Source organism: Malania oleifera, chromosome 4 (assembly GCF_029873635.1).
Source record: "Malania oleifera isolate guangnan ecotype guangnan chromosome 4, ASM2987363v1, whole genome shotgun sequence".
NCBI classification, from domain to species: Eukaryota; Viridiplantae; Streptophyta; class Magnoliopsida; order Santalales; family Ximeniaceae; genus Malania; species Malania oleifera.
Genome location: NC_080420.1, coordinates 3,340,383 through 3,365,158, shown reverse-complemented (window position 1 = coordinate 3,365,158; position 24,776 = coordinate 3,340,383). Strand labels below are relative to the sequence as shown.

Here is a 24,776-nt window from a genome sequence, read left to right as displayed (position 1 = left end):
ATGTATAAAATGAGTTATTTAATCTACTAAGTAAAAAAAGTATTTTTTACAAGAAACAAACAAAAGAATTCAATATCATAAAATCCAATTTTTAGTTATTTCAAAAATAGGTAAATTGAAAATAAAAACTCGAAACAAAAACAAATAGTGTCACAATACGTTTATTACTATACAATAGTGAAAATAAAAAAGTAAAAATAATTTCATTTTCTAAAAATACATATTTATTTTAGTAATTTTAACTATTTTTAGACACCTTACAATTTTTTTACAAAACACTTAAAGTTAATTTTTTCTTTCTAAAAACTCCTTTTTTTTAAAAGAGAACTAAACATTTCTGAAACAATATATATAAAAAAAAAAAACTACTTTTTCTTTAACTCTTTTTTAAAAAGTTCTTTTAAAAAGGGCCAAACTAAGCCTTGAAAATGCTTATTCAAACCTAGCCTGCGATACAAATGCACCCTACTCAGTAATGGGTTCCCATTTCAAGCTAATAGTGCTTTAAAACTCTAGCCTAGGCTACAAAAGAGCACACCTCAATAGAAAACAATGGTTCCAATATTATATTCGTTATTTTTTTAAGATCAAATCATAAATATATTCTCATTCCAACTATTATACACTTTGTTAATTTCTTTTTTGCAAGAATTTCAATTATAAGAATTCAAAAATTCATGCAATAAGAAAAAAAAAAAATTAGTGAATCTCTTTTACACTAGAAATAGACATTGCATAATTCTATTTTTGAAATCAACTTATCTCATGTTTGGAAACATGGATTCAGGCAAACATAAAAACAAAATAGAACAAAGCAGAAAACGAAAGAGGCGCCGACTATAATTATTGTAGATATTGCAAAAAACAAAAGATTAGGCTGTACTATTGCAATAAATATATATATATATATATATTCATTTTTGTACAGGAGTAGTAATATTTAAAATACACAAGAGAAGCATTACAAAGTACATAAATTTTTTTTATATAATTTTCTTTTTAAGGGTTGAGGTAGGGTGGGGGGAAATAGAATGGATATGCTTTCTCACAGATTCAATGAGACCACTTCTCAGCACGAAGCAAACTATATAATTCACAAATTGGGTAAGGAAGCATTAGATGAGATTGCACATACAAGCAGAGCATACTCATGGGCGGTCCCTAGGCTCAAGAGCAGCAATTTCTTTCACCACTTGAGCTTTGTCTGCCTCAAACTGTTCATCCTCTGCAGTAAATTTAACTAAAGTTAATAACCAAGCCTAATAATGGAAGGTTTTTAATTTAACACTAAGCCCTGTTTGGATAGGGTGTTTCGAAAAAAAATAAAAATAAAAATTAAGCAATCATATAATAATAGTAGTTTTAATCCCATCATTGCAAAAGCTTTGATTCTTAAATTCTTTGGTTAGCTAGAGTAGAACAGAATTACAAGTTCCTATTTTGCATTTTAAAATTATATTTGCAGTTTATCCAAACAAGGAATTTGTTAAAATTAAATTTCAAATCTCTCCTTCAATCAAATATGCTCAAAAAGTACCCAATCCAAACGAATCCTAATGGTTAATCCATATATCTACCTTTATCAATCTTGAAATCAGCAAACAGGCGAAGAAGCTTGCTTCTATTTGCAACGAGTATGCTAACAATGTCAGGAGGCTTATTTTGATTGGCAGCAAATAACTGTAAAATTTTAGACAGGTAGATGAAAAGAACCAAGGAAACGCTTGAAGTGTATGGGCCAATACGAAAAGTTAGAGATAATACCTTAAAAACATGAAATGCTTCTATCTGGATACTCTTGCTTGACTCCTGGAGTTGGAATCCAACAATTAAAATATAACTAGAATTTAAGATGCAGAAAGTTCATTCCCTATTCCGCAGTCTATGAACTGACAATCACCATGGACATGTCAAATAAAGGATTTGAGAAAGGGATTATACCCTAAGAAGATTCATAAGAATCCTCAAGTTATCCCTTGAGCTCACATATCGTGTCATGATAGCAGAGTTTGACCGATCCAGTAACATGTCTCCCAGCAACTGAAACAAGCAAATAGTTTTTTCAGAAAACAACGTAGTTTTGATTTACAACTTATCACTACAAAACTGCAAAACCACAACCAAATGACTAATCTACTCTCAGAATGTTTATTATAATGAGGCTGATGAGTTAAAAAGGAATTACATCTAATACTCAGCTAAGGATACAAGCATGTGAATAAAGGATGAAGATGACATTTTTACCAGTTTGCTTGAACAATTAAAGAGAATTATTTTACAGTTGGGTGGGGATACTGACAATGAGAACTCTTGAACAATTAGAATTACTTAAGTGGATGAATTCAGCTCTTAGTTAAATGCACACAACAGGCATGCCTTTCTCAAAGTTGTTCATATGAAAAAGAAAAAATGCAAATGCCCTTTCTCAAGAATATGTCAGAACACGCATTTCCTCGGAAGATAGAGAACCAATCAATATTTCCAAATCCATTTTAAAGTTATTTGAGGATGACAATGCAAATGACAAACCTGCACACTCAAGACACCTTCTCATGGCCCATAAGTTCAGTTAAGTCAGAAGATATTATCACTTCATCGTTAACCCTGTTTATGGCCTAACAAAAATAAAATAAAATTCTAACCCTATGTTTTAGAGAGACCTTAGATTTGGATTTTCCTGGATTTAGATAAAATGTAATGCAAAATTGTCTCGAACTTTGTCCATATTCACTCAAATCCAAATCTAAAGCTTAAAATCCATACTCCCAAAAGCAGTGTAAATCTTCATCTCAATAGAGTAATCACATTTCAGAGCAGAAATGGTTTTCAGGGTTGGTTTTGAGAGGGACCTTTGGAGAGGCATTTTTCCTGCTGCAGCGTTTCCTTGTCTTTACCACTTTTGTCTCCATTTTTTTGGGTAAGAACTGCATTTTTGTCTTGAAAATGCTTCAATTGTAAACTTTTTGGTTGTTGAAGAAGTGTCTCTTTAAACTTCCATTTCTTCAGGGAACTTGATGATAGACTGATGAGCTCACCTTGCTTAATACTAACTTGTACTCTTTTCTGCCATGAGGGATGATAGTTTGATTTGGACTTTAAATAGTTCTAAAATATATTCTCAAGAATCCACTTATTAAACAATTTCTCTCAAGGCTCTTAATTCTTACTAAATTAAAAGGACTCGGCTAATTAGATCGTTATTAAAGGGGGAGGAAGAACTAAATTAATAAAAGATCAAAACTTGTTCTTCTTTCTTTCTTCTCTTCTCTGGACCTCCACGAAGCTGTAGATGGTAATCTTCCAATCTCACTGTTATGCTGGTGCCTACATGGTGCCTCTACGCCTCTCCGTCAGGCTCTTTCAGGCGAGATAAGACTTCAACCCACACAACAATGTTTACTAGAAAGGAAAATATTTGAGAGAGAGAGGGAGAGATGTCTCAAAACAAACTGAAACTTTTATTAATTTTCCCTCTCCGAACAATAGGGTCGGAGTTCCCTTAAATAGGCTGATGCTTGATCTCAAGGTAAGCACAACCTTGCTTTCTCCTTGATTTGACTTAAAGTAAAAGAAAAGATTCCTTCTTTAAAATAGCTAAAGCTACTTTAATAAAGAAAAGAAAAAGTAAAGGGATAGCACATCATGTCTGTTGACTCACTTTACAAAAAGACAAGAGAAATGGAATCTCTTTTAATAAAGCTTATGTGACCCTTCAAATCACCCATTCGACGAGGCCTGGATATGACACGATTCTGGATGAGTGTCAATATGACCCTACCAATTAGTCCGATTAGTCTGGTCTGGGATATGATGAAATTCTAGACTATCATCTAGACTGTACAACTGGCAAAGATCCTGTCTATCTTCAAAGATCTTTTAGGGCTTTGATGATTTCTTCATCTTTGTCCTTTCTTGCTAGTTCTGCTAAGACTAGCTAGAGATCACTCTTCATTGCTTGTGTTGATGGAAGATGATACTCCCAGTTTCTGATTTGATTTACCATCTTTCTTGCCTCAATTGCATATTCGGCTAAACTAGCTTCTTCAAATCGTTGGAGATATTTTCCCTTAATAGCAATAAGGGTTTCAAAATTTGAAAAGAACATACAATCCAAAGCAGACCTTGCTTCAAGGAGATAGATTCCCAATAGGTTCTGAACTAACTCGTAGAAGTGTAGGACTTTCTATGTTTCTGGAAATCATCCCAATCTGGTTCTTCTTCATGAAAATCTGAAATCTGTCCATCTTTCCAGTCCTCTGGAAAAAGATTCTAAAACAAAATTTTTCCAGTCTTTAATTCAATTGGTTCTATGTATCCTGTCCACCATAACCTTCCTGGATTAGTGAAGTTTAATACATATTTTACCAATGCTGGCAGAAAATTAAAGGCTTGTCCTATTTTACTAAAACCAAAGAATTGGACATCTCCTAGCCTTGGGGCTTTCCGAACTGCAATTAGATTCTCAGGGTTTAAGCTTCTAGGAATGTGTAATTTTGGAATACACAGTCCATTTCTCATCCAATACTCCTTTAATTCCGGGTACTCCAAAATTCCAATTATCGCTCTGGTAGTAAACTTATATTTTTTAAGTTGTATATCCATTTCTACCTTTAGGATAATTTGCTGATGAATGAGTGCTGTCATATTTTCCCTATTGATTACTTTGTAGTTGTCTGAAATAATTGCCTCAAATTCTTTAATTATTTCAACTACTTCCCTGAACCTGATAGAGAATTCATTGTTTGCTGGACTTGCAGGTTCTACTAGCAATCCTTCCAATGATCTCCTCTTATCTTTTGAAATCTCTAGAGTCCTTCCCATAAAGTCTTCAATGAATTCTCTATCAGGTACTGCCTTTTGAAATCTTTTGAAGTACTGCCTTTTCCACTTCTTCTTAGGAAAAGCATTTATGGGAAGGACTCTAGAGATTTCAAAATATAAGAGGAGATCATTGGAAGGATTGCTAGTAGAACCAGTAAGTCCAACAAACAATGAATTCTCTATCAGGTTCAGGGAAGTAGTTGAAATAATTAACGAATTTGAGGCAATTATTTTAGACAACGACAAAGTAATCAACAGGGAAAATACGACAGCACTCATTCATCAACAAATTATCCTAAAGGTAGAAATGGATATACAACTTAAAAAATATAAGTTTACTACCAGAGCGATAATGGAATTTTGGAGTACCCGGAATTAAAGCAATATTGGATGAGAAGTGGGCTGTGTATTCCAAAATTACACATTCCTAGAAGCTTAAACCCTAAGAATCTAATTGGAGTTTAGAAAGCCCTAAGGCTAGGAGATGTCCAATTCTTTGGTTTCAGTAAAACAAGACAAGCCTTTAATTTTCTGCCAGCATTGGTAAAATATGTATTGAACTTCACTAATCCAGGAAGGTTATGGTGGACATGATACATAGAACCAATTGAATTAAAGACTGGAAAAATTTTGTTTTGGAATCTTTTTCTAGAGGACTGGAAAGATGGACAGATTTCAGATTTTCATGAAGAAGAACCAGATTGGGATGACTTCCAGAAACATAGAAAGTTCTGCACTTCTATGAGTTAGTTCAGAATCTATGGGGAATCTATCTCCTTGAAGCAAGGTCTGCTTTGGATTGTGTGTTCTTTGCAAATTTTGAAACCTTATTGCTATTGAGGGAAAATATCTCCAGCAATTTGAAGAAGCCAGTTTAGCTGAATATGCAATTGAGGCAAGAAAGATGGTAAATCAAATCAGAGACTAGGAGTATCATCCTTCGTCAACACAAGCAATGAAGAGTGATCTCCAGCTAATCTTAGCAGAACTAGCAAGAAAGGACAAAGATGAAGAAATCATCAAAGGCCTAAAAGGTCTTTGAAGATAGACAGGATCTTTGCTAGTTGTACAATCTAGATGATAGTCCATAATTTCATCATATCCCACGCCAGACTGATTGGACTAATCGGTAGGGTCATATCAGACACTCATCCAGAATCGTGTCATATCCAGGCCTCGTCGAATGGGTGATTTGAAGGGTCATATAAGCTTTAATAAAGAGATTCCATTTGTCTTGTCTTTTTGTAAAGTGAGTCAGCAGACATGATGTGTTGTCCCTTTACTTTTTCTTTTCTTTATTAAAGTAGCTTTAGCTATTTTAAAGAAGGAATCTTTTCTTTTACTTTAAGTCAAATCAAGGAGAAAGCAAGGTTGTGTTCATCCCTTGAGAGCAGGCATCAGCCTATTTAAGGGAACTCCGACCCTATTGTTCGGAGAGGAAAAATTAATAAAAGTTTCATTTTGTTTCAAGACATATCTCTCTGTTTCTCTCTCTCTCAAATATTTTCTTCTCTAGTAAACGTTGTTGTGTGGGTTGAAGTCCTATCTCGCCTGAAAGAGCCTAACGGAGAGGTGCAGAGGCACCACATAGGCACCAGCATAACAGTGGGATTAGAAGATTACCTTCTACAGCTTCGTGGAGGTCCAGAGAAGATAAGAAAGAAAGAAGAACGGGTATTGATCTTTTATTAATTTAGTTCTTCCTCCCCCTTTCATAACGATCTAATTAGAAGAGTCCTTTCAATTTAGTAATAATTAAGAGCCTCGAGAGAAATTTATTATCATAATATTAAGTCTTCTACCTCCTCCTCTTTTGCAAATAAGTTTTAGAAAGCTATGTGATGTAGAAAAAGAGGCTAGACCATGGGTAGACTCTATCAGAGACTAATTTAGAACTGGATCAAGGGATTGTCGGGCTTAAGCTTTCAGTTTATTAGTATTTCTTTTTTTTGGGAAAAGAATGTAAGAATCTTATTAAGAGGTAAAAGCAAAGTTACAAGTATAGTTTGACAAAAATAGGCATATCTACAGAAAGTTTAATGAATGGCCAGCTGAGAAATAAGGTCATAGTTTGGCTCAGCTCCTTCATAAAAAATTATTCCTTGCCTTCTATGTATGATGGATTGTGGAGCTCCATGCAAGCTTGTAGATTTCCTCCGAGGTAGAGTGTCCCCGTTGTCATGCACGTGCATGCGTGTGTGCGTGCGTGCGTGCAAGTGAGAGAGAAATAAAGACTTTCACTTTGGATGCGTACAGCATCATATCAACCATAAGAATCCATTTTGTTCATGCTCCAAAATATGTTGTAAATCTGGAAAAGAATTTCTTGGATACTCTTCCATTGTAACAAATGCAACCTTAAGGTTAATTAAAATTTTAAAAACAAATGCCTATAACCCCTTGCCTCTCTCTCTCTCTCTCTCTCTCTCTCTCTCTCTCTCTCTTGTTTTGCATTTTTTATTTTTATTTTTTTAGTGCAGAAGGGGCAAGTCCAAACCATAAACCATATTATCTAGATTGAGAGTAAAAGAATTGAAATAAAATTATAATAGGATCATACAGTTAAAGGCATCCTTATTTACTACCTCAGTCTAAGTTATTCGACATCTATCCCTCTCCCATCTTGAACTCTATGAATCTTATCTTCTTTATTTTCTCCTTTTTCTAGCATAATAGGTATCGAAATCCATGAGTACAAATTTATTGAGCATTACACTAAACTTTGATTATTTTCTAAATTGTTCCTACTAAATAACTAAAATTGCATTTTGTGTGTTCCATCTCCTTATCTAGAAACTTCTAGATTTTTGAAATTCTCTCCATGAATCCAATTTGGATTCTACTTTACCACTAGTTTATGTACCAAGTCCAATAATCATAAGATAAACAGCACAAGGGAGACAATAAATGGATCATTATCAACCACCTAGTCAGCAGTAATATTTCTTCTAGACTCACGTAAATGAGCAGTCATTTGCCAGGTACATAATCACCCATGTGCAAACAAGCTTTGATCATCACAATACCATAGGGAAACAATGGCATTCCTAAGGTTTAGATGTATAGATTTTTTTTAATTCATGCAAACTGTTTAAGAATAAATGGATAAAATATTAAGTATTTTCCAAAGTTGTTTTAGGATAGTGGCAGAGGCATGAAAGTAGCAGGGAAAGGTAGAATGGGGATTTAATTCTTACAATACAAACTTTTATTAAAAAAAAAAGACCTAATAAATCCCAGGCATTAGTCATACCTTGATAGCTTGTCGCCTGGTAATGTAATTGGTAGACTCCAGAAGCCTTGAATTAAATTCAGCAAAGAACTAGAAACAGGAAACAAAGATGAAGAATATCAAATTCAGCTAAATCAGAAGCCCCCATTAAATAAATAAGTTTGGTAAGGAAGGCCTGGGAAATATATATATATATATATATATATATATGTGTGTGTGTGTGTGTATGCTAATCATGCAATTTCATATGCAATCAATGTAAAGGGCATAAAATTTTTAGCCTTTTCCAAGATACATGTGAGTTAAACCAAAACAGTAGCCAAGTTGTGAAAAAAGAAATCATTTGCAGAAAAAATAAACAATAAAGCAACAACAACAATCAATCCTCAAGTCCTGCTAGGTGAAATGGTGAATACTCTTTCGCCTCCACATGATCTAGGGTAATACCTTTGACAAATGGAGAGCTGTCAAATCCTTACTACGTCAATCCAAGCTATTCTAGACCCACCCCTCCCCCTCCTACTGCCACTACCATTCACTAGCTCACTCCTCACCACTGTGTTATTTGGCCTACACTTCAAGGGCCCAAACCATGTTAACTGCCTTCTCTAATCCTATCTTATACTACGCTCAACTTGGCACAAATATGTTCATTTCTTAATTTATCTTTTACAGTTATATCACCCATCCACCACATCATTCTCATTTCAGCGAATTTGGCTTTTTCGGATATGTTATTACTTAGTTGCAACATTTTGATCTATATAGCATAGATAGTCTTATAACTATCTTATAAAACTTCCCTTTTAATCTTAAAAGGTATTCTATGATCACACAAACACCCAAAACACTTACCCATTTTACCCGAGCTGTTAACTCTATGTGTTACATCTCTTTAATTTCTCCTATAGCTTGCATATAGATACAAAGTATCAAAATTAGTAGTATTAATAATTTATTGATCATCAAATTTAATCAATTTAGTCATATAAGTAAAGACACCTATTCATTGATAAGAGAAAAAAAAAAAATTGTAAACAGTGATTGGATTGATTATAACACAAAATGCTGCAGTTCTTATGAAGCCTGTTCATGCACAAGTCTGATTATAGAAAAAATTCTCTTCAAGCAAAACTGGACTATCGGGGCTTAGGCAGTGCTGATATTTATATCAGCTAATGGAAGAGCCAAATGCAAAAAAAAATGCACGTTTGGTTTTCGAAATAGTTCAAATCATTTTGACAATATAATTAGTTTGATCTGTTTTACTTACATTTCTCTAAGTCGATAAAAACCATACACAGAGCCTTGCTCTCTCAAACATAAAACAAAATTGATTTTCTCAAACCCCATTTCTAACCTCTTTGTTTAATTATCCTTCCCAAAGTTTCATTGTATTACTCATAATTTTAATTTCAAAATAATTACAATTTTGAATATCTCCTTTATTTTAGGTATTAAAGTGTTTTTTCTCCACTTACATTTTCTTAGTTCTAACCATTGTGTCAAATAAATTAGTTAACCATATAACACCATTATCACTCAAGCAAGTCCAAACTTAGATTGGGATGTCATCATTCATCAAGTCCTGTCGCTTTCCAATTTTTATGTTATTATAATTAAATGCAAACTCAACTTTATTGACTATAGTTTTGCAAATAAATCTCAAATTTTTAACATCATTTGTCAATTCTAAGTTCAAGCATTCTACTTGGTTTTAGTTGCATAGCATATTAAAGTAAGTTCGTATCTTTCTTTTATATCTTCTTTAACTAAAACACTATGATGTAAAACAACTAGTTGAATCACTACCAATAGAGAAATTAGAAGAGAAAAAGAGAGGAAGGGAGGCGAAGAAGAAGAAGAAGAAAGACGAAGGAAGAAGAGAGGAGGAAGAAGGAGATGCAATTTGGGAAAGAACACACATTCACTTTTCCAAATTCATATCCACAGAAAACCACCACCTATATTGCTTTCACACCCTATTTACAAGAAATTACACATAAACCCCTAAAAATACAATAAATTACAAACGAACCACTAAAACACACATACATTACAACCAAATCCCACATAAGACAACTACATATTAAAGTAGACATAATAACCATTAACTAAACACATTCAGGTTTAGGACCTGACATTTTTTTACCTTTTTTCTTTCAAGTTGGCCCTCCACGACCACATCCCTTTACAAGACGTCCACTTCTCCCACGTCCCACGACGCTCACAACCATTACACGACGTTACCCATGACTGCAATTTAAAACCATGCCAAGGATGCCCTTTATCACACTATCATCCCATCTTTTATACATTGGACCAAGTCTCAACTCTTTCTTTCTCTAACTCTAGCAAGTTTAAATGTATTTTTCCCTTTATTTTATATCTAGTCTAGTATATAAATTATTACACACTCGATGTTTAGCTTCACTAATAAACTTTTGGCATCTTTTATAACCTCTTTATACTTTTCAAAGTTCTCCATGTTTCAAAATTTTTGCAATGTCTTAAACCACATTCTTTTTATCTTAACAACTTTTTGGACATCATAATCCCACCACCAACCCTCTTTGCTACCAAGGATCTTCAAAAGTGTATTTTGCTATCTCTTTAATAGAATGGGGGGTTGTGTTTGCATTATCTCCTATTGTCTAGTCACCGTCTTTTATCATTTTATCTTAAATTTTATTATATTTTCTCCTTTTAGGTTCCACCACCTAGCTCTCTTACATTGATCTATGTTACCCTTACTCTTCAATTTTTTAACGCATATAAACACAAATATTCTATTATTGGGCAGTTAATGGGTCGTTTGGTATCACTGTCAAAAATTAAAGAAACGAAAACTAAAAAAGAAAACCAAAAATCAAAAACAGAAACTAAAAACTAGAAACTAGCAAACTTGTTTGGTTAACATTTATAAAACTAATACAAATTAAAAACTTAATTAAAAAAATTTTCATTTTTTTCATCTTTAAATCAAAATATTATAAAATATGATTAAGATAATAAAACTACAAATAATACACATTCAAAAATTACTGTAATAAAAATAAAACTTATTATAATTATTTTACTTAATTGTTCTACTTTCAAAATTTACTTTACAATAAAAATTTTATTGGACATGACAATTGAAAAATAGTAAAAGTATTTTGTAATTGGCTTTATTATTATTATTTGAAATTTATGTATATTTTTATTTTAATTATATTTAAATTCATATGATCATTTATTTTTTATTTTAACTTAAAAGTGTATCAATGACTAATTTAATCTAAAAAAACTATTTCTAGATATTAAAATTTTGAAAATAGGTTACCCAAACAACTGCAAACCATAAAATCTGGTTTTCAGTTTTTTGGCAAACAATTAAAATTCGACAATAGAAACAAAAAACTGACAATAGAAACAAACGTGTCTTTATAATTTTTTTTTTTTCACTATGAAGAAACAAAAACAAAAAACAACAACAATACCAAACAAGCCATAAATTTTCTCCTAGAATAACTTTATAATCTTTTATGATAAACAATGTACCCTCCTAGTTTAAGAAAAAAGAAACACCACCAACACCTCCCCCAAGGGGGAGTGGACAGAGTTGGATCACACATGTTCTCTCTCTTTCTCTCTCTTCCTATCTAATACAATTTGGTAAGTTTCTAAGTACTTCCATGCAGTTTTAATGTGTTTTTTCAATTGAATGCATCACAGAACTACCAACTATCTTAAATAGGTTGTATGGAAATGCACTTACAACATATTCACATAAAAGCAAAATCAACACTTACCCAGTCATAATTCTTTGAAAGGAAGTCAGCTACAGTAGATTTATGCCTTGTCAGGAGTTCCTGTGACAAAGAATTAAGGTAACATAAGTACAAGCTAGGGAAACCACAACTAAATGACAAACACCATGACTGCCAGAAAGCATAAAGTCTTATTAGCGTGAACTTCGTAATTCTCCTTCAACAACTTATGTTAGTCTATGAAAAACAAATTTTCTCAACTATATAACAAAAGTCATCAACATTTCTACATTATAATGCCCCATAATCATGGGCCAATAGCCCAACAGCAGCAAATGAAAAAAACTTCAATGGTTCAATTATTATATAGAAATATGATGTCAATATATTGTAGCATAATGCAATCATGAGCAAGGTCTTAAATTTCGATTTCAACTCAAATTTCAAAGCTCCAAAAGTACAGAAATTTCAACGGAAATTTCGATTTCGATGTCAATTTCGATTTCTATTTGAAAAAATAACGGAAATCAGTAGTAAAGCATGAAATTCTTTGTGAAACTTTAGAAATGGTTAACAAACATAATAATGTAAGTTTTACGACTAATATATTACAAGTTAAATACATTTATGTTGTGTATGAGGTGGAAAAGTTGTAATATAGTATGTGTTATAAACATATTTGTAAGATAATGTACAGTAAACATATTCAGTTAATACAATGAAATTCATAAATCATTTAAATATTATTTATTATGCAAACAATGATAATCTAGACATAAATGGTTATATAAATTGTTGCTATAAGTTTATTTTTTCATATAACTTCAAAAACATTTGTAATAATATTTTGTTTCGATAAAAATAAATAAAATAAATTAAGAGAGAAATTTCACTTTACTCCTAAATCTCTTATTTGAATTTTGTTTCAACAAGTTTCCCTAAAATTTCAAGATCTCGATAAATTTTGGGATGATTCGTTCAGATTTCGACGAAAATTATGCAAGACAGAAATTGACTGCCATTTTGATTTCGAGGGTGACAAAAATCAGAAATTTTGACAATTTTGTGGAAATTTAAGACCATGATCATGAGGTCTAAAGGTAAAAAATATGAAGCAAATGCAAGAATCAAATTAGGGAAATCCACCAGCACCCTTTTTAGGTTTTTGAAAATAACAACACACACCCCTATGTTTTTAAAAATCCTACAGAACCCACCAAAACCATCATTTTAGAATTTTAACCACAGAAACACCCCTTTATTAACATATATGTTAAACTTATGGATGTCTGTCTTGCCCTTTTATCCATATTTGACAATAACTTAATATGTTTTACATGATTATGTGCATGCATGTCTAGATATTCAAGTGTGCGAGCCCATGCACAAGCAGATGGGCATGTGTGCAATTGTGCATGTGAGTGCAAGTGCATGCATGAGCATGAGAGCATATGTACCCAAAACATGGATGTCAACACGATTGTATGTAGGTGTTCATATGTGCATGCATCCATGTGTTCCATGTATGTGAAAGCATGTGTAGAGCACATGTGCATATGCATTTTCTTGCGTACATGCCATGCCATTGTGTCTGCAATCAGAAAAAAAAAAATTTGAATTTCAAAATTATTTTTCTATTTTTTTTAAAAAAAATGACTTGAAAAATTAGTTTTAGGGATAGTGTGGAGGGTATTTTTTAGAAATACACAAGGGGGTGGGGGGGAATTATAAAAGGACAAAATTGTCCTCATAAATGGATGAAAAATGTATCCTTTAACAGGGCATGTTGAGTTTTCATTTTATTTTACTTTTTTTCAAGAAAGTAAGCTGTTATATTATATATTAAGCTCCAAGAAAAAAATTAGTAAATTACGAAGACAAATCAAGCTAGAAAGCTATTCTAGCCTTAAAGCAGAAAGCAGCCTAACATTAGAATCTATAAGGCTAAAAGATCTGAATTCTGAAGTTCAACACCTTGCCCTTTACATTAAGTAAGATTCTTTCAACAGCAGTACATTAACATTTTCATGTAGCAGAGGTATTGGTATATTTAAAAATATGGGCTTTGCAGTGTATCTTCATGGGGTGTGTAAGTTTCACTTTTTACCCTGGAATTTTTATTTTTATTTTTTAACACTCAGTGCACAAGAGTCCCACACCATTGGAGGTAGGGGATGATGTACCTTAACTCCACACTCAGAGAGACTGTTTCTGTACTCCTGACCTTAAGGTTTGTTAGCATATTGATTTGTTTAATTAATATGAAGGACAAATAATTAAGTTAGAGAGAGAGAGAGAGAGAGAGAGAGAGAGAGAGAGAGAGATTTCAAACAATCATCAATAGCAAGCTGACCTTAAAAGTTGCAGCAGCATCTGCGGCAATGTCAAAATTTGGAAGTTGTATGTAATCAAAAAACTTCTTCATGTGCTCTGTTTCCAAAACATATCTGGAGAAACATACAATTTAATTATGTTCAGAAAAATAAAAAGTAAGAAAATTGAACATATGACTAAAGTCGTTAGGTAGCTTGATACACACTGTTGGCCCACCACCTATCATAACAGCTTATGTTTTTAGCTTAAGGTTATAGCACGCTTTTTCCTATTCGTATTTGTGCACCTGTTCAAGTTTTTCTGCTGACCTCTTCACAAGCGAGATAGGGTCGCATATGAGGTGTTAGATGGATTGATAGACATTGTTGACCCACCACCTAACAGCTTAAGCTCTTCAATTCTAGGCTGAGTGGTGATGTAACAAAACTTACACTGGACAAACACCACCAACACATCAGCAGACAATAATTAAACTTAAAAAATTTTTACCATAAGGTCTATACATCATTAGTTCATTACCCATGAGAATGAAGCACGTCCTCAAGAAAAAACAGCATCATAGTGTAGCTTTGACATTTATCTGAACCACATAGACGCATTTGAAATATTTCAAATGAGGTTCCTACAGAGCACGACTTCAAAGTAGATCATGTTGCACAAACTGGAGGATAACTTTTTAGAATTTTAGGCCTTATATCAATTCATTTTGCCTCACTTTTGTAGCATACAGGTTTTTTTCTTTTTATTTATTTATTTATTTTCCTGGATTGAAATATGCCTACTGCCTTTGTGATGGATGCCTGGATAAGGATTATTTCAGTAACTGAATTGACTAATTTAATTGGACAACAATTCCAGTCATTTTGGCTCAGTGAATAAGGAAAATTTTGGTTGGTTCAGTTAAACGGAATCAATTGGCTAATTTCAAATTATAAGAGATGCCCATATTGGCTGACTGCTTACTCCTAGCATCAACATGCATTATCCCCAAGGTAAAACATCACTGAAAAAAAACTAAAAACTTCAAAAAAAAAAAAAAAAAAAACATATCCAAAGGATCCCCAAGATTGAAATTTGGAAATCTATCAGTTTTTACATCCAGAGGAAAAATGGAAAAGGAATTCCTTTTGCCATACATTTTCAATTTAGAGTATAAATCACAAATATATTGACTATCACTGTTAATTATACTCACTTTGCTACACTTTGATGACGTATGCATTCCCTCAACATCGCACCATAATGCAAAGCCATGTCAGTGTTTCCATAACTGGACAAACCATCATTTGAACATTAAAAGTTAACTGATAGTCAATGTTAAATTATACATATTGATAAATGATCAACAACACATTTCTTTATGCCTACACACTCACCCACATACACAGCAAAAAAACAATTCAAAACAAGAGCATCTAGCCTGAAATCCACTCAAGAAAACCCGCCCAACAAGAAAATAAATAAAAATCAATTGCAAAATTGATAGCAATCAGCCATGCATACGTTTACTCAGAGTTTTGGCGAACTGTTCATGCTGCTGTTCACTTCACATCACCATAGCAAAGTTCTGTTCACAGCAACTTTATTTGATTTTAGAATTAACTTTCGATCTGATTGGTGGCTGAAATTGTGAAAAATTTATTTTCCCTGGGTTTTTTATTGGTCTTATTTTCTACATAAGCAAGCAGCGTATGCACAACGAAAGAAAACAGTTTCAGAATTTATTGTCGTTTTAAGATTGTCTCAGTCCTTTCCTTAGGAGTGCTAGAGCAAATCTAGTGTGTCTAGATTAAAATTTCCCATCTCTCGGTAATTCTATCTCATTACAATTTTATTGCCAGATTTGAACGAGCCTAAATTATCTAACATAATTTCAATTATGCCCAATTCTCATAAACCCAACCCTAATTTCAGTACTCCAAGAATTTCCCATGCTTTTCTCTCTTACATCAAAACTGGTGTAACTTCTTCTTGTGTTCATGTTTTAAAGAAACTGTCTCAGATCTATCACTTAACAGCATATTAATTCTATCTTATTTCAGTTCATTGTCAGATTTGAACAGGCCTAGCTTTTCTAATGCTTTCCTTCAATTACCCTCAACCTATATTGAGTAATCCAAGAATTTTCCCTTGTGCTTCTACATCAAAATTGGTCTAACATCTTTATGTGTTCAGATTTTAAAGAATCTTTCTGAGGCCTATCAGTTTGACACAAATTAATTCTCAACTGCCAATGAACAAGAATGAAAATCTTTCACTTGAGTTTATTTGATCACTGCCACCATTTTAGCAACTAACAGTCTGACACTCTGACCTCTACCACCTAAATGCACAGACTAATTATTAGTTTTCAATTGACAAGCAGAAGAACCTTTCCTTGAATGTATTATATCACACAAATTTGAACCTCTATTTAGTTTTTTTCAGACCGCCCCATGAAATCTCATCATTCTAAAGTACCAAAAATAATTAATAACATGTTATCCTACCAAACTGTTATGACGAGTTCAAATGTTCAAGCTTTAAGAGAACAATACAGTATTTTCATTTCAGACAAAATCTATCTCTTCATCTAATAGGAAGCAACCACACACACAAAAAAAAAAAATTCAAACAAAATCCAACGAACAAAGCAAGCATATAGTAAGAGGATAAGCTCCCAATTTGACCATGGTCAACCAGCCCACCAAGAAGATAACTCATAAATAACCCCATACAAAACTTAATTAAATAGTAGCATACCCAGCAATTAAAATATCCATTAAATCAATGTTTGCTTCCAAGTAATCGGATGCAATCAATCGTGAATGAACTTGTTGCCGCTGCAAATTAGCAACTACTTGAGTGGCATCTTTACGGGCCTGCAGAAATTTATTTTTTGTCATGTTAGGTAACACACATGATCTATCTTGCAACTAGAACCCCAAAGCTCAAAGAAAGCAGTAAATTCGAGAGGTAAGCATATCATCAATCATCTAATAATGCAACTGCAAAAACTGAAAACATGAGCAAAAAAAATTATCCATCTAAAATTAGGGCATTTTGCGAGAAAATCACTTTTCATACCTCCAAGTTTAATTTTGGAAGACAGATAATGAAAAGGCGCAGAGTGTTCTCCCTAAAGAATTCCTGGGTTAACTGTGCGCAAGCTTCTGGAACTGGCTCAGATTCACCGTTGCCATAAAGAATTGATTTCAACTCTCGGATGAGCTTAGCCAACTCAGCCATCTGCAGGACAGTGGAGAAAAAAAAAATGGGAAAGTTTGAACCTGTTTCTCCTCTTTAATACCCAACCAAGACAATTGCGCACACAATTAGTATTTCACACACTCTAAGCTGTAATCATGATTATTTTAAAATTCAACTAAATTTTGCTAGCTCTTAGTCATCCTTCCACTGAATTCAGATGAGCGTCAATAATGGCAATGTACCAGTGACAGAATGATCCAGCGTAACTTCAGCTCAAAAATCAAAGTGAGAATAATGGACTCTATTAATATAACACAAAAGACTGTATTTAAAAATGTGACAACCAGGACTACACTAGAATCCTTTTGTAATTAAATTTCTAATACACATTCATATAAACAGAGAGGACGTAAAACTTGTACGAAATCAATGTGCATAGAAATGAAGGTTTTAGAGCAACAAATAATAAGCCCCAAGTGAATTACCCAAAACAAACAACAAAAACGCAAATTGAGAAGAAAAATATACCCCATGCATGCATATTTAGTGCCAGCAGGCAAATACTCAAGTAACACTTGCCGATGGCAATGCTACTACACTTTAACATTTTTTTGGTTAAAGAATAGTGAAGATAAGTAAAAATGAGTTTATAGAAGAGGTGAGAATAAAATAGAAGAGAAAACAAAGCAGCTTGCAAAAAAGTGTGGAGAGAAAAAGAAGACAAAAGTTGTTGTGAAACTTGAGATTGTTCCACCTAACTTTACCACAGTTTACTATTGTACAGGTAAATAGAGAGTGAATAATTGTGCAAAATTACACCAAGTAAATTCCCAGGGACGTGAGGGGTCACAACGGACCACTTAAATCTCTCTTTCCTAGACAGAATTTTCCTTAGACATGTAATTCACACAATATATTACTACAACTATACCCGACAAAAGTTAACTACTGAATAGATAAAATGAAGAACACCAAAATTTAACGAGGTTCGGTTAATTGTGCCTACGTCCTCGGACACTATCAATCAATATTTCTCTATTGTAGAAATGTTACAAAATGAGAGAGAGAAGAGAGAATGTGCCTAAGAGAGAAGTAGACAAATTTGGGGATGAGATTACAAATGGAGGTAATGGGTTTATATAGGTTAGGAAATACCACTATTACAACCACTAATCACCTACCTTTGAAAAAATAGCCCACCATTGAAGACTTCAATGGAAATGGTAGGCTTCTAGAATGAGCCATAATTCAACAAATCTCCACCTTGGCGAAATTCCATCTCTTAACATCTCTCATAGATTCCATAATGTCTTCAAACGCGCTTGTAGCGCAAATCTTTCAATTTTCAACAATGTTGATCAAGTTTAAGCAATGTTGAAACTTGACCACAGTTACCACTTTTGTCATCATATCAGCAGGATTCCCAGTGGTTCGAATCTTCTGGATTACTACTCCACCTTCTTCCAGAATTTCTCGAACAAAGTGATATCGAACGTCGATGTGTTTTGTCCTTGAATGGTAGACTTGATTCTTTACTAGATGGATAGCACTTTGGCTATCACAATGCACCTTGATGTGCTTTTGTTCAATTCCCAAATCTTATCCTTGAAGCCAAATTGCCTCCTTCACAGCCTCTGTGACTGTCATATACTCTGCCTCTGTAGTGGACAAAGCAACTGTTGACTGTAAGGTAGACCTCCAACTAACCGGCGCTTTTGCAAGAGTAAAAACATAGCCAGTAGTTGACCGACACTTATCCAAATCACTAGCGTAGTCGGAATCACAGTATCCAACAATACTATGATCATCTTGCTTATCCTGCTCAAATATCAGTCCAACATCTACCGTATACAAAATGTATCGTAGAATCCATTTCACAACTTGCCAATGTTCCTTTCCAGGATCATGCATATACCTGCTCACAACTCCAACGGCTTGTGAAATATCGGACCTTGTACACACCATGGCATACATCAAGCTACCAACAGCAATTGAATACGGTACTTTTGACATGTATTCTCGTTCTGCTTCAGTTTTTGGAGACATAGATGCATTCAGCTTGAAATGAGGAGCAAGCGGAGTACTAACAGGTTTTGACTTCTTATCCATACCAAAACGCTTCAGTACTTTCCTCAAATATTGTTTTTGAGTCAAACAAAGCCTCCCCAATTTCTTATCTCTACTTATCTCCATACCGAGAATTTTCTTTGCTTCGCCTAGATCCTTCATCTCAAACTCTCTATTCAACTGAGCCTTCAGTTTGTCAATTTCTGTCTGACTTTTGGAGGCTATCAATATATCATCAACATAAAGAAGAAGATATATAAAAGATCTATCTTGTAGCTTGCAAAAATACACACAGTGATCATATTTGCTTCTTCTGTACTTTTGCCCCATCATAAACTTGTCAAATTGTTTGTACCACTGCCTTGGGAATTGCTTTAATCCATACAACGATTTTTTAAGTTTGCACACCATATTTTCTTTTCCAGCAACTTTGAAACCTCCTGGCTGAGTCATGTAGATTTCCTCTTCCAAGTCTCCATGTAAAAATGCAGTTTTTACATCTAATTGAACTAGTTCCATATCCAATTTTGCTACCAAAGCCAATAAGATTCTAATGGGGGAATGTTTTACTACTGGAGAAAATACCTCATTGTAATCAATTCCCTCCGTTTGTGCATAGCCTTTAGCCACCAACCTTGCTTTGTAGCGAACATTATTCTTGTCAGGAAATCCATCTTTCTTTGTATATACCCATTTACATCCAATTGCCTTCTTTCCCTTCGGAAGACTAACAAGCTTCCATGTTCGATTCTTATGAAGGGACTACATTTCTTCATTCATGGCTTCCCTCCACTTTTCTTCTTCCGAACTTTGGATTGCTTCATTGTAAGTAACAGGAGTATCATCGTTTGCAATTGGAGATGCGTAAGCCACCATGTCAACAAAGCGAGCAGGCTTTCTAATTTTTCTCTTTGGCTTACTCAATGCAATAGATTCATGTTGCTATGGAGGTTCTTGGGTTGAAACCTCTTCTACAGGCGACTCTTCTTCTACCATAGGAGAGTCTTCATTTTCTGGGTAAACAATTCTTCTATCAAACTCCACCTGTTTTGGAGCACCATTTTTTTGCTCAACACTTTCTGTTGTCACCTTTCTTAAAAATGTAGATTCATTAAAGGTAACATCCCTGCTGAAGATTATTTTCTTTGTCTTTGGACACCAAAGACGATATCCCTTTACTCCAGAGGTGATTCCCATAAAGATTGCTTTCTTAGCCCTCGGATCCAGCTTTGATTCCTTGACATGATAGTAGGCAGTGGAACCGAATACATGTAAGGAATCATAATCTATAGCAGGCTTTCCAAACCATTTCTCCAATGGTGTTTTACCACAAATAGCAGTAGATGGTAGGCGGTTGATGAGGTGGCAGACATATGTTACAGCCTTAGCCCAAAATTCTCTACCCAACCCAGCATTGGACAACATACACCGAACCTTCTCCAACAGTGTTCGATTCATACGTTCTGCCTCTCCATTCTGTTGTGGTGTACTTCTCACTGTGAAGTGTCGAATAATACCTTCATCTTCGCAGACTTTAAGAAATGGATCACTTCTATATTCTCCACCATTATCTGTACAGAGGCACTTGATCCTTCTGCTTGTTTGAGTTTCCACCATATTTTTCCATCTGAGGAAGACTCCTAACACTTCATCCTTAGTTTTCATAGTATACACCCATACTCTTCGAGAAAAATCGTCAACAAAGGTCACATAGTAGTGTTTTCCTCCCAGTGAAGTTGTCTTGAAAGGTCCCCACACATCAGAGTGAACATAATCCAAAATACCCTTGGTATTATGGATTGCAGTACCAAATTTCACTTTTGTTTGCTTCCCTTTGATGCAATGTTCACAGAAATCTAGCTTGCAGGTCTTTGCTCCCTTTAATAATCCTTGATTTGTAAGAAGTCCCAAGGATTTTTCACCTGCATGCGCCAAGCGTATATGCCATAACCTAGTTGCTTCTATTTCTTTATCATCAGAAGAAACTGTTGCTGCCGTCCCAATAACTGTACGACCTTGATAGTGATACAAGTTATTGTTCTTCCGAATTCCCTTGATTACCATGAGTGCACTAAAGATGATCTTTATGACTCCGTTTTCTGCTGTTACTTTGAATCCCTTTGATTCTAGGGTTCCCATAGAAATAAGATTCTTCATCAAACTTGGTACATATCTAACGTCCGTCAATATTTTGATTGATCCATCTTGATTCCTCAAGCGGATTGAACCAATCCCATGTGTGGTAAGAGGGACATCATTTGCCGTGTAGACGACTCCACCTTCTAGTTCTTTAAAATCAAAGAACCAATCCCGATTGGGACACATATGATGGCTACACCCAAAATCTAGTAGCCATATACTCGAAGAACTAGTTGATGGCGTAGCAGCAAGCGAAAGATCTGAGCTTCCATCTTCGTACTCAGCCACATTTGAGATGGCCTTTCCTTTATCAGGTTTGCCTTTATTCTTTAGCTTCGGACAGTCTTTCTTCCAGTGCCCCTTTTCCCGACAAAAGGCACATTCATCTTTGTTTGGTCTGGACCTTGACTTGGATCTCTCTTTCTTTCTACTATTCTGGCTTTGTGAACGACCTCGAACTACTAGAGCCTCGTTGGCTCCACTTGTGCTTTCAAGCTTGTCCTTCTTCCTCAATTCATAGCTGTACAAAGCAGCACAAACCTCGCTAAGAGACACTTTATCCTTTCCATGGAGCAGAGTAGTTTCAAGAAACTCAAACTCCTCAGGAAGGGATCTCAACAACATCAAAGCCAGGTCTTCATCTTTAAAAGTCTCATCCAGATTAACTAGATCAGTAACCAACCTATTAAAGTTGGTGATATAATCATTCATAGTGGTACCTGAGACATAAGTGAAGCGAAATAGTCTCTTCTTCATATGGAATTTGTTCTGAGAGCTTTTCTTCAAAAACTTTTCCTCCAGTGCCTTCCACAACTTGTTTGCAGAAGTTTCCTTACAGAATGCATACTTTTGCTCTCTTGAAAGACACGATCGAATTGTACCACATGCTAACCAATTGATGATCCCCCATTCTTTCTTCTCAATATCTTCTGGTTTCTCTTCTTCAATGGCAATGTCTAGACCTTGCTGAAAGAGAGCGTCTAGAACCTCACTTTGCCACATACCAAAATGACCAGTGCCGTCGAAAATCTCCACTACAAATCTGGCATTTGTCACAATAGTTCTTGCCAAAATAGACGAGTTTGATGTGGATGCTTTTGCACTATCTGCCATCTCTGCCATAAATGCTATTCAATAGTTGCCGATGCGGAATGCCAATAGCCCAAGGAAAACTTTTCTGATGTGGAAGATCAGACTAAGCTGCAACCACATAGCATACTAAGAATAACCTTGGCTCTGATACCAATTGTTGTGAAACTTGAGATTGTTCCACCTAACTTTACCACAGTTTACTATTGTACAGGTAAATAGAGAATGAATAATTGTGCAAAATTACACCAGGTAAATTCCCAGGGAAGTGGGGGGTCACAACGGACCGCTTAAATCCCTCTTTCCTAGACAAAATTTTCCTTAGACATGTAATTCACACAATATATTACTACAACTATACCCGACAAAAGTTAACTACTGAATAGATAAAATGAAGAACACCAGAATTTAACGAGGTTCGGCTAATTGTGCCTACGTCCTCGGACACTATCAATCAATATTTCTCTATTGTAGAAATATTACAAAATGAGAGAGAGAAGAGAGAATGTGACTAAGAGAGAAGTAGGCAAATTTGGGGATGAGATTACAAATGTAGGTGATGGGTTTATATAGGTTAGGAAATACCACTATTACAACCACCAATCACCTACCTTTGAAAAAATAGCCCACCATTGAAGACTTCAATGGAAATGGTAGGCTTCTAGAATGAGCCATAATTCAACAAAAGTAACACCCACTACACTGACCACCTCATATAATTATTTAAGGGTGTTTCTATCTTATGAATTGCTTATCTCCATTTTATTTTTTATTTTATTTTTTTGCAAATCTCTCCAAAAAAATTTCTTCCTCTTCTCTCAACCGCTCACTACAACTATGCTCTTTCCATTCTTTGTCAACAAAACAAGAGGCCATCTCTTTTCCCTTCTCCTTTCGATCCACATCTCCCCAAACAAAGGAAGAGTCAGACGTGAACTCCATTCCCTAGAAGATGCAAAAAGAAAAAATGACATAGAACACTATTGATCACGATCCAAAAAACACAAGTGAAGCCAGCAAAATCCAGGAAGTAGAACTGGTATGAACTAAATTAGCATAAAATGGAGGCTTTAAAGCAACAAATAGTAACCTCCAAGGGAATATCTTTAACATACAACAGAACACAAACTGGGAAGAATAATAAATCCCATGCATACGCACTTAATGTCGGCAGGAAAATGCACAAATTTTATTTATTCGTCCTACACAATTTTTAAAACATAATAATAATAATAATAATAATAATAATAATAATAATCCATAGAAATTTTTCCCTGAGATAATCACAGTATATTTTAAATCGGCACAATTCCCGAGTAAACTTGGTACAATAACTACACTAAACTTTAATCATTTAGCACTTAAATCCATTCTAAAGTTCGAACTCGATTCCCTAAAAATTCAAAAACAAATAATGACAAAGAATAACACCATTTCAGATCCAGAGAAACCAATCGAAAAACCAACAAAACCCGGAATCGATAGCATAAAACCAAACCAATAGCATGAAAAAAAATAAAAAAGAGACGAGACGAAACGAAAACATATAGCGAAATCTCCAACCTTCTCTTCGCGCTTGCTTTCGCGGGCTTCCGAAGTGCCGCGATCGGCATAGATGAGAAGATCTCGTGTCTGGCGGACGACATCGACCGGCGTGCGGGGCTTGGACTTGAAAAGACCCTTCATCTTCGTCGTCTTCGACTGTTGCGGTGGCGCCACCTCGAGCGAGAGCCGCCGCGGCTGACGTAGCTTCCTCTCTCTCTCTCTCTCTCCCTCTCTCCCTCTCACTGTGCGTCCAAGGGGTGATTCCGGATAAGCACTCAAAACGTTTTTTTATTTTTTATTTTACTGCTTTGTTTTATTTTATTTTTTTGCCCCAATCTGTGAACGAACGAGGGAATTAAATATTAAATATAAATATAAATATTAAACATAATAAAACTATAATTTATTTATTTAAATTAAAATATAGATCAGCGGTTGGTCGTTACTGCCCTTCAAAGGCGGAGATGTGCCTTTGCAGCTTGGGGCAGTTGGCCGTTGGCACACAGGCTTGCTAGGATGAGCCGTGGTGGGCCCACAGAGATTATTTGTTGAATTGAGGATTAAAATAAAAATTATTACCCTTTTTTACTTTTACACTATTTAATTTT

The 24,776-nt window shown here is 34.6% G+C and overlaps 1 protein-coding gene across 2 annotated transcripts; it reads right to left on the bottom strand.

Annotated features, from left to right (window-relative positions):
• Positions 1–885: 885 nt before the first annotated feature.
• On the bottom strand, positions 886–24,619 carry LOC131152857 (putative MO25-like protein At5g47540). 2 transcript variants are annotated; one of them, XM_058104790.1, is made up of 11 exons: positions 24,187–24,619; positions 17,206–17,367; positions 16,882–17,000; positions 15,335–15,409; positions 14,159–14,252; positions 11,848–11,907; positions 8,075–8,143; positions 1,942–2,040; positions 1,765–1,809; positions 1,578–1,680; positions 886–1,225 (listed from the first exon to the last, which is right to left on the bottom strand). In XM_058104790.1, the coding sequence occupies exons 1-11, from the start codon at positions 24,307–24,309 to the stop codon at positions 1,149–1,151; spliced, it is 1,026 nt and encodes a 341-aa protein (XP_057960773.1). In that variant the 5' UTR covers positions 24,310–24,619; the 3' UTR covers positions 886–1,148. The 2 variants fall into 2 exon arrangements, with proteins under 2 accessions (XP_057960773.1, XP_057960774.1); XM_058104791.1 differs by having other exon boundaries at positions 1,578–1,656; positions 24,187–24,501.
• Between the last annotated feature and the right edge of the window lie 157 nt (positions 24,620–24,776).